The sequence below is a fragment of the Rhea pennata genome, chromosome 1 (genome assembly GCF_028389875.1).
Source record: "Rhea pennata isolate bPtePen1 chromosome 1, bPtePen1.pri, whole genome shotgun sequence".
NCBI classification, from domain to species: Eukaryota; Metazoa; Chordata; class Aves; order Rheiformes; family Rheidae; genus Rhea; species Rhea pennata.
Window position 1 is genome coordinate 25,732,113 of NC_084663.1, and position 11,463 is coordinate 25,743,575.

At 36.1% G+C, this 11,463-nt stretch overlaps 1 protein-coding gene across 1 annotated transcript in view; it reads right to left on the bottom strand.

Moving 5' to 3' along the window:
* KCND2 (potassium voltage-gated channel subfamily D member 2) overlaps positions 1 to 10,843 on the bottom strand; it is a 278,015-nt gene extending 267,172 nt beyond the window's left edge. The window contains exon 1 of the mRNA XM_062566844.1: positions 9,729 to 10,843. Coding sequence (XP_062422828.1) covers positions 9,729 to 10,843 — 1,115 coding nt within the window. The remainder of the gene's footprint in view (positions 1 to 9,728) is intronic.
* Positions 10,844 to 11,463: the final 620 nt, after the last annotated feature.

Consider the following 11,463-nt stretch of genomic DNA (forward strand, 5'->3'; position numbering starts at 1 on the left):
TTACAATGGAAATATTAAACTTATATTTGGTATAAATAAGTATATATCAAATAAACACTAGAACACCAAAAATGCCTTTTATAAATCAGATATTATAAACATCTTTAACTTTTCTAGCTCTCATCAGGTGTATATCCTCTGTTTGCCTCATTCTGCTGGTCCCTAGTCCTTGATATTCATGTTGCAAAATGAATTTGGTTAACTAATGTAAACAAGTAAATCAAGAACCCAAGTCAACAAAAAAGCTCAGAAAAGCTAAAAATTCTCAGTTCTTTAGGAATCCAAAATACCTGAATCTGTAAATTAAGAAGTTAAAAACAGTTGTTACTAAACATTTTTCTTGGTATTGCTGTACTTTCAGTAGAAATGTCACAATTCTTAGTTTGCTATTTGCTATTGATGAAGAGATGAGCTATCCTAAAACAAAAAAATATACCCTCTTCTCAGTCAGACTTGGAAAGTGTCTTCAACCTCTCTGCTTTTCGTTCCTCTGTGGGAAGCTTGAGAGTTTGGGGACCAGCATGTTGCAACTGTAATCCACCATGTCAAGGAGCATCAATTTTGTTCCTAAGCAACCCTGCACAGTGCTGTAGCTGCTGTCCATAGCTGATAAGGATGTTCAGGGAATTGTCAGCTGGCTGCAAGTGGGAGAGATGAAAGTTGCACTAACTGAAAGTAAAGCCACTATCACAGTAATAAAAATTCCTCTTTGGGGTAAAAAAGGGGGAGAACAACAACAAATATAAAAAGTTGAAGACCCCTGTCACCTTACACACGTTCTCATACAGAAAAGTGTTTTGACTCATCAAACTAAAAGAAGGCAGGTGAGTTAGGATGCTGACACTTTCAGGATGTGAGCTAATACATAAAGTTACATTATGTCCTTGACAACCTGGCAGTCTGACTCTCAGCCACTTACAAAGAATGCCTGGATGGCCAAGCTAGAAAGTGATAACTTGAAAGACTGTTTCACATATATCAGCCAAAATATTTTGAAAATCTGCCAACACAATAAGAAAGACAAGTTTCAAAATGTGCATTTTGAATTAAGGGAAAGGTTGGTTTGTGCTTCAAAATAATTTGTTTCAAAGTAATTATTGATAAAAGCATTGCAATGTATTATAATATTAGAACATTATCAGTACCTTTACAAATTTGTACACTTTTTCGTATCCAAGGTGATTTAAAAATATAGTGCAATATACTTACTTCATTTTAATTTACTAAAGTACTCAGTCTGATTAAATAAATTCCTAGAAGTTTAGGTTTTCTGTTACACCAGGAGAAGAATTATGTCTCTAAGGAAATTGAGTCTCCATAATCAAACAGCCTTATTTTGCATATACTTAAGGACATTTTTAATAACATTTTTGTTTTAATGTTCAGATAATTTTATTTCAGATTATATATTGAAAAAAATATACAAATGTTCTCAGTATTGTGAGTTCTGCTTTGTATGTTAGTTTTTGATATGTAGCTTTACTGCAAATGATAGTACAAATTTGAGCTAGGGACCATCTAATTAAGAATCAACTCACAAATTGCAGTGTCTTCTCAAACAGAAAGACCTGTGATGCAGGATGCTTACTTCAAGAAAATGACTTTGAATATAAAGAATCAGGAAAAATGGGGGAAACATGTTACAAGAAATTTTCACTTAGAGACACAGAGGAAGATAAAAACTACTGCAAAAGCAAGCAGACTCCTCCTCAAACCTTCTACTTAACCTACAGACTATATACATAAAAGATTCAAATACAGACAAAGCAAAAATACTTGCTAGCGTATCAGAGCCGGGGATGAATTTGCAGTGGGTCTCAGAATTTACCTCCTCTTACCACACATCAGCATCTTACCAAATGTACTGTATATGACCCAAATTTGAGACCTATTGAAGTCAATAAAAAACACAGATTGGATGTTTCTTTGAGAAAATGGACTCTCTTATCTGACACTGTTATATAATTTTGCATCTGGTTGCCAGAAAATGTTTTCACTCCTTTAAGAATATCTACATGTCACAACTAACATTTCTTGCACATCTTTTCATGCTGAACTGTTGGTTTCAAAAACAGAGAGACAAAAAATGAACACCAATTAATAGATTTTCTCTCAGAGTCTTCACATTTATCTCACAATTATATTTACTTTTTCTTTTCTTTTTTTTTTTTTTTTTTTTTTTGATGCTTGAATTATGTAGTCCTTTTTCCTAAGGATACCACACACACAGCAGTCTATATCTCCTTTTACGATGTTACGTGAATATAGGGCATATTGAACTTTCACAAGAGCTAAGCACTTGTAAGGCCCATTTGATTCTGATAAGAGTAGGACATAACTCGGAGTCTCTAAGCAGCACTCTGCTTAGCTTAGCAGTTATTCCTGTGTACACAGGGTCATGTTTTCTAAGGCGACTATGTACATAGTTTCCCAGCTTACTAGATTTCGAGTGTTCTCCTTTGTGTTTCTAAGCACTTAAGCCTCCTCTGAGAACTCAAGCTGGGTGTATATCTGCATCTCTAGATACCTAAATGTCTTTAAAAATCTTTCTTGCAGTGTTTGACTCCTATAAACTAATAAATCCAGGAGATGTCTATGTTTGTGGGACCTGACCTCACTGTTAAACCAGTCAGAACGAAGAACAAGTAACATATAGGAAACTGAAAAATTATTGAAGAAATACAGAAATTCTGCCCTTTAATATTTTAAAAATGAGAATTTTGACTGTTTCATAATAATTTTTTTGTGTTTTTTTATGCAATCTCCTGTTTTCTGTAACAGTTCAGGATCAAGACCAAATTAAATATATTTGCACAGCAGATCCAAAAGCTTGCATCTTCAGAATGGGGATCTGCAGACAAGCAAGGAACAAAAATCTGCAGAGGAATGTAAGAAAGGAAACAGGTTTTCTAAATACGCAGAGAATATCATTACTCATGAAACAATATCATTTACACATGAAAAGTGTCACTGTATCTTTAATATTTACACAAATAGTAGTCTTTTAAAGTTTTGTCTGCTTTTGCAAGTGCAAACTGAACATCTAGAATCTGAACTTGTGGTAGTAGGAACTGTTGTACTGTTCACTGGGGACATTAAGATAGGCCTTCTAAAAATGCATAAAGTGTGTCTATTCTGGTATGAGGAAAAGAATACAATCTCACTTGAATTATAATGGAGCCAAATTTTTTTGGAAGTTTTTTTTTAAATCAAAGCTAAAATATTTTAGGATTGATGTATTGGTCATATGATCTTCATATGTGCTTATGTTTACATTTGATCCTTCATACAGTAGATACATGCACAAATATTTGTATTCATCATTTTTTTATGGAAAGTATACACCTGTTGCAGATCAGGCACTCCAGTTAAAAGCACTATGTTATGTTTCACATCAATTCATATTTATTTAAATTGATTCTGAGGAAATAATACACATTACTTTGTGTATTCTGGGGCTAATGGATTTTCTTTTGTCAAAAATACATCTTTTTCATATCCATTGACTTTTTATTTTACAGGGGATCATAAAATATTACTGGAAGCATAGGAAGATCAAAAGCACAATCTTCAGCAAAAAATACTTAAGAAATAAAGGTAATATTTAGGCTACTAATTGTAGTAGGGGTAAAAGTCCAAGCATGGTACCTATTGTTGTTCCAGGAAAATGTAGCATAGAGCTATCATTTCAAAGTACTGTCTATGAATTTGAAAACCTTTCCTCCACTGCAAAGGTAATTCAGAAAAAAAATGTTTTAAAGAGTGTGTCTTATATAAAAATTTGTGCTTCTATCTATTGCTCAATAAATAGCAGGTACAGAAATACACAGAATCTTTTCCATCATCTGTCAGCTCCATTGTCAGGTAACTGATGAAATGTGTTAAGGCTGAATCTAAATTTTGTTTTGGATTTCTAATTTACATGCCCTCTTTTAAACAGTGTATCCATTTAACTCCTGGCAAACCAGACTCTTCTATCCTCACCTTACCATGATTTAAAATATGAATAGCTTCATGGCACCCAGTGGATTACGGTGACGTAAAACTCAAGTAATAGGAGGAGTTTATTAGACTATTTCAAATCTCTCGTCTGAGAAGTTATCCTGCAGCTGTAAGATGTTGTCAGCTTATTTTGGAGAAACATTTTATTTCCACAGCATTTACAAGCTTCTCTGTTCAGGAAAAGAGTTCTCCTTTTCAGATTTTTTTGCACACAGGCACTGTTTTGAATAGAACATTCATTGATTTATATGGCTTTAATATTGTTAATTTTCTTTTTGGTCAAAGGCACAATGATATAAGTTAAGTACAGATTTTCAGCACTCAGTTCAAACTTCTTGTATTCAGTCACTGAAGTCAGGCCTTTTATATAAGCACAATATCAGCTGAGGAATGATAGGCCATAATCTATAGAATGGGTAGCAGTGATAATAATTCTTTGGGCTGCTTTGTTTTGCTGTACTAATCAGCATGTTTCTTTGTTACATTCTGGTCCACACCAATCTCAGTGTTATTATTCTCAATTCATAATAACTGCAAGAAAATAGAATTGCACCTGTTTCCATCAAAGGAACAAATAAATTAGATTTTTAAGTCAAAATATCTTTTTGCTAAGCATCACTTTCATACTCTTTCTAACTGTAGTAAGTAAATTCATACTCAAGAAAAATGTGTAAAGTAAACAAAATTCTCTAAGATATCTTTAGAATTTTTTTGGAAAGGAAAGCTGGTCCCTAGTGTAGAAAACTCAATATAAATATAATGACCTCGTTTTCTTTCAGGCCAGTAACAGCCCAATACAGTCTGAGTACATTTTTATTAAAGAATAAAATATTTTTTCACTGCCATCAAAATGACCCTTATTTTTCAATATTTCAAATTCTTCCTGGAGTCCTTCTTGAATATCTAGTAATGAACTTTTAAGGTGGTTACATTACATTTTTCCCCTCCTCTTTAACATAGTATTCTAACTATTCAGACTTAAAGTGTCTTCTTTGAAGAGAAAATAGAGCAAAATATTAAATATTCACTAGGTTATATGCAAGATAAAAAATAGAAAAATGTTGTTTGAAACAGGTTTGAAAGTATGAGCCAATATGTGAATAAAAATGCAGAAATAAAACTCTAACTCCGTTAATCTTTACTCTTGTAATATTATAATATTCATCATAAGAGCATTTTCAAGCATGTAATTAACTTGTTTATGAAATCAAGATTTCTAAGCTTCCATTCCCTTGTTAGATTTTATTTGACTCCTGATTTTTTAACACTGTTCTGAAGAGACAGGTATTTCTAAACTAGCATGCAGAGACCATTCAGAAACTAGAGGCATTTATAGTGGTCAGAGAAGGAAAACAAAATAGTGTGTATAGCAACTGGGAAAAAAATGATGCTGTGGAAAATTTATGATGCTCAGAAGGAAAAAAATCTATCAAATAAAGGTCAGAAAATAACCTGTTTGAGGAAAGTTCAGGTCAACTGAATGACAATGATGATGAATGAAAGATCTGATCTAGTTATGAAAGATGAATGAGGAATATGGAACAAAGAATCAGAAGGAAGTAAAGCCACAAGAGAATTAATATGAATGTTAAATTTGTCCAGAACAAGGGAGGAAAGGAGTCAAGCCAGCAGACAGGAGGACTACCACAGAAGGTGGTGCTTTGAAAGAAAAATGAAGAAAACAAATGGATAGAATATACCTTAGGGATATAATAATAATGGAAAAAGAGTGATGACAAGAGAGAATGGAATGTGCAAAAAATGAATTCCATTGTCTTATTCCCCTATTCACTATTAAAGGCTTGCTATTGTCATGTCCAGTCACATGTTTTATTATAAAGTCTTCTGTATAGGGCATTTGATAAATATTATATGGGATACCTCATACATTGTGGGTTATATGAGCCAATAATGAAAATGAATGGGTGCTTTATCTTTTCCAGAAGATATACATCTAGTTTATGTAATCAAAGCAAATAAATAAAGTCTTCTGCTTAACGTTCTTTTCATAAGGTATTTTGTTCATCTATGAATGTATTATATGACCTAACAAAGCTACCAATGTAAAGCCTTTAAATATAGAGGTTTTCTTTTGAACTTGTCACAAAAGATCATTGTGTTTCTTATTTAAGGCACAATATCTTTATAAAATATAAGCTACTGTAGATCTCTGCTTGATTTAGGAACTGATGTTAGCAACAAAACTTTACCAGCTACTTGAACTCATTTGCTGGCTACTGACAAAGGAGAAGGAAAGTTATTAGATTATCATGTTATGAAGTGACAGTAGAAAGTGACATAACTGTGTCATTACAGGTTTAGATGTTCACAAACCCCCATGTAAATCTGTCAGTCTCATTCAATAGACCTGAGCTTTCTCTGCCAGGTTTTACATTGTCCTGTTTCTTGACTTTCATATCCCTAACAAAGCTCCTCATTGTTATCTTGGATCTCCACATACTGCATTGTGACCTCTTTCTATTTTATTCTCTTGACCCTTCTCTCTATTTTACTTTTGATTTTGATATAATTGATACTGATAAAAATATCAATATGAAATTTGAAATCAGACACCTCAATTCCTGGATGATGGCATGCGCTTGTTCTAGTGTCTTCTTCTTTCTTTCCTTCCTTCCTTCCTTCCTTCCTTCCTTCCTTCCTTCCTCTCTCTCTCTCTTTCTTTCTTATAACATCTCTATATACAATTATGTATCACTTCAGTTGAGCAGTCAAAAATAGTTAGTAGCTGGGATGTCCTTGGAGGCTAAGATGCAGCAATATTTGAAGTCACTGGCACTCTGCAGAGAAAAATGTAATCTGTTTTTTAAAGATGCTTTAATTGCTCAGCAATCATGCAGAACTGAGAAATATAGCTCTGCTTCCAAGATAATAACTCCCCAAATTGCAAAGGTCACTACTCAATACCCTTGCTATCTAGAAAAATGTGAGACTGACACCCAGACTCAAAAAACTGAAATACTTAGTTATTACTCATAGTATAGTCCATTAGTTTTCATGTATTTTTATAATATTGCAGATAACCTTCTGTGTGGTATTACCATTTGAAAATAAAAGATTTCAGTTAACTTTGTTCCTAGAAGAAAAAAAAGTTGTTCATATAAAGTCCAATTTTATAGTCCTTGTTCAGCAAAAACTAAAATTAAAAATGAATGGGAGTTCTACAAGAGTAAATGGTTAGAGGATCTAACACAGATGTGAAGGTAGTAGTACTAATTATAATCAGCTTTCACTGACTCTTGCTGCTTTTCTTTGAATTTCCCTCTCTTTTTCTGTAATTATTCCATCAACTAAAGAGAGTTTAAATATTTTATTATGCTAAATCAGATAAAATTATCCATATCTATTTAATATTTAAGCATAATCTTTACATAATTATCAGAATATTATTAAAAGAATATAATCTATCTAATGTATTGATTACAAATTTTGCAGAAAATTATGATGTCTGTAATATCTGAACTTGTAATCATATATGAACTTGTTAGGCTGAAACTTTGTATCTCTCTGTGAAACTTACTCAAAACTTGCTTTGTGAAAACCACCTCCAAAACTGAGTCAAACACCTACACATTCTTTTTAACCCCTTTTCTTCCCCTGGGGACCTAAATATTGTATACCTGCGTATTGAAAATAGGCTCTTTGGCTCTATTCAAAGAGATTTTCAATTATATTCATCAGTACTACTTCTGAAATTGTACTCAGCATAATGTCTCAAACATGGTATGGTATAATATTCATTTTTATGGAAGAAAAAACAAGTCTTATCAATGCCAAACCAATACCACCTCTCTGTCATATTCCACTGGAAGCTGGCTACGATGGTTCAGTACCATGGACAAGTACTGCCAACACCTAACATCTCCAGTAGTAAAATCGACTTTCTCAAAGAATACTTTTCATTACAAAAAATGCAGGCTAGTTCCTGCTTTTTAATAATAAGAATATACATTATAAAAATTGGTAAATTCTTATGACTTCACCTGCTGAAATCATCACAGTTCAAGTGATAATTAAAAATATGTGGCAAAAGTATTAGGCAGTCTCAGAAAGTACAGGACTACTGAACGAGTTATCATGTATAACTTATCTTCTGTGCTAACCTGTCCCTTTAGTTTGTCATTACCAGAGGAGAATGAAATCCAAAAAAACTAGCAACCTAAAAAGCAGACTAAAATCCCCAAAGCTCCTGTCATTCCTTTTTAGCATAACTTGCCCTTACATGCATTATGAAATATTTACAATGTGCTATATTTATTTTCATTTGTTGTGTCGCACTGAAGATAAAAGCCCTTTTTAAAAAATGGTGGCATAATACATTCCCTTTATCTTCTTCAATATTCTGTATGTGATTGTCCCAGCTAGACTGTGATTTCACATAAAAAATCAACTTTTTCATAACACTTTCATAATGCACTTTCATTTTGTTAAGTTCAAAAATTATGTATGTTTCATAAATATCAATATTTTAAATAGGATGTGGCAAAATGTTTGACTAATAAAATGATGGTCTTCATTCTCATGAGTGAAAAGTTTTGTCTGTTAATACCTGTAACTATTAAATAGTTAGAAAATTTATAAGGAATCAACAATTCTTCTGTTTCATAGCTGACTCTGTAAAGCTCAAAATTAAGAACTGGGCAACAAATTGTCTTCTCAAATGAGCCAGCCTTTCTAAATCCCTCTTAGCATTACAAACACATTGTACAACCTGGTGTACAGAATCAGTTGCTATAATGTGACTCTAGTATCAGTAAGAGATTTGTTATCTTTATAAAACAATCCTATCTAATATCTCCCATCTCTCCAGTACACTATTGGAGTTTAGAGTCAACAGTGGCATCTTTTAACTCCTAATTCTCTGGAAGAATTTATGTTGTCATTAGAATTATGTTTTGAGATATTTACTTGAACTATCATATAAGTGTCTCACACTTTCTCAATCCTTTTTCCACACTATTTCATAAGTAAGCATAGCTTGACATATGTTATTTACTTGGGGCCAAGTTGTATTCTGTGGAAATCAAAGAGAATTTGTCCAGTGTCTTAAATAACATAAGGAATTGTTTGGTTGCCTTTTTTTTTTTTTTTTCATGTGAAGATTATTTATTTTTATTATTTTTGTGAAAACAAATCTTTCTATAGTACTCAAATCCATACCGAAGTCCCCATCAAAATATTAATTCAAACAAAATGGCAGTTCCACAGACTTCTGTGCATAGTCAAGTTAAAACATTGCACCTATTTTTTTCTCATAATTATCACTACATTAGCAACACTGTAACAGGTCCTGTCAGAAATCCTATTATTCTATTAAAAACCCTCTGGTAACTCACAAATATTTAGAAAATCTTCTAATTTCATTGTCCAAATCAAATAAAATGTCAGAGAAAATGGCAAAGAATCCAAACACAGTTTTAAGAATTACATTCATTTGGGTTTTTCAATTTATCTCCAGTTTTGAGGTCTACATTACTTTAACTTTAGCAATACTTAAATATGTAAGTAACTTTAAGTGTAACTTTAGTAACTCACTTACATATGTAAACAATTTTAAAAGGAGTGCTGGGCTGTATTCATAAAGTTGAGGAACAAAAACTTACCCTCTCATTTTTTTTTCTATCGACATTTTTGAAATTGAGCATTTTCCGTTCCTTGCAATACACTTGTTGAAATGCTGGCTGTAACCAAACACCAGCTGCACTTACCCCAGTGTTGTCATGGTGACAATGGTGTACCAGAAGGCTGCAGGGATGCTGGTGAACTTGCTGGCTGATGAACCTTTCTCTGCATAGTACATGACTGTGGCAAAGATGATAATGGCCATGGTAAGTGAGAAGAGGAGAAAGCCCAACTCCGAGGCACAACTTTTCAGGGTATAGCCCAGGATACGCAGCCCCTGTGAGTGGCGGGAAAATTTAAAGATCCTGAAGACACGAAAGACTCGCAGTGTCACAAAAGCCCCACTGACATCCTCGTTATCTGTCATCACCAGGCCAATGTAATAGGGCATGATGGCAACCACATCAATGATGCTCATGACACTGCGCACAAACTTGTAGCGACTAGGGGCTGCCAGCAAGCGTAACAGATATTCAACCGTGAAGATCATGACACAGGCAGTATCCAGACAGAAGAAAGCCACAGCATAGCGCTCTCCACAGGGCAGCTCCTTGATGCGGCCTGGGCTTACCCCACAGGGTACTGTCTCCACCACATTGGCAATAACAGAGACAGCAATGAAGAAACCAGTGACATAGTAGAAGACCAGAGCTAGTGTACTGGTGTGGGGGTTTTCAAAGGCCCGCCACATCCTCTGCCGAGCTGTCATTGAGGGTAGTGAGCTCTCGGCCGCATGATCCTGATCAGCGTCATCCTGTAGGCGCTCAGCGTTCTCACGCCGGCGATCCTTGTATTCCTCATAACAACAGTCGCCAATGATCTCAGGGATAATGCCAAAGAAGGCCAGCTCCTCATCATAAGCAGAGATGCACTCTTGACGGGGGTAATGAAGCTTTCCTGTACGGTAGAAGTTGAGAATGTGGCGAAAAATGTCAGGGTCCCGATCAAAAAAGTACTGCTGTGTCTCAGGGTGGTAGAAGAAGTCCCGTTCTGAACTTCCCAGCAGAGTGTCAGGGTAGCGCTCTAAGGTGTCCAGCCATGTCTGGAACTGGATGCCACTCACATTCAGCACAATCAGAGAGTCCTGGCTTCGCTTCCTCTCCTGCCGTGGAGCAGCTGGCATGGGACCTGTGGCCACTGGCATCCATCCTATGGCAGCTGCCCTGGCAAAGGGTAACCATGCTGCCACTCCTGCTGCCATGGTCCTGAACAGCTACTACAGCCGAGAGAGTCAATCTAGAGACAGTTCTGGTATAGCCACTAAAATACAAAGGAAAAAGAGAAATACAAATGCTCACACATTTTGTGGCAACAGAATTTCAGAATGCTTTTGTGATTCAGTATTAACTGGGCTGCCTTCTTATTTCTTCCCTTCTCGTCCTCGACTATCCTTTCCAGGGGCTGATTAGCCGGTTAGGGCGATAAATCAGGACACGGGGATATCAGCATATTCAAAGCACCTACTACTCCCTAGCAGCAGGATCCTTCGGAGACGCGGTCCATATGCGGCCCCTCGGTGGAAGCGACGGTGGAGAGCGCTAAGCCCAGCTGCCCGCTAGCAGCCCTGGTGCATCGGTGCAGCCACCTGGAAGGAGATTTTCTTCCACGCGCGGTGCAGCCTGGCCCCGCGCCCCTCCTCCGCTCGCTCCCCGCCCGCTGCCGGAGCCGGGCCGCGGCCGCCGGCGGAGCCCTCCCGGGCGGGCTGCAGCGGGGCTGCCTGGCGCCGCCCGCCCGCTCGCCGAGGCAGGGCGGAGGCGATGGGCCGGGCGGGCAGCTCCCCCCTCCCCCGGCCGCAGCCCTGGAGCAGCAGCGGGACGAATC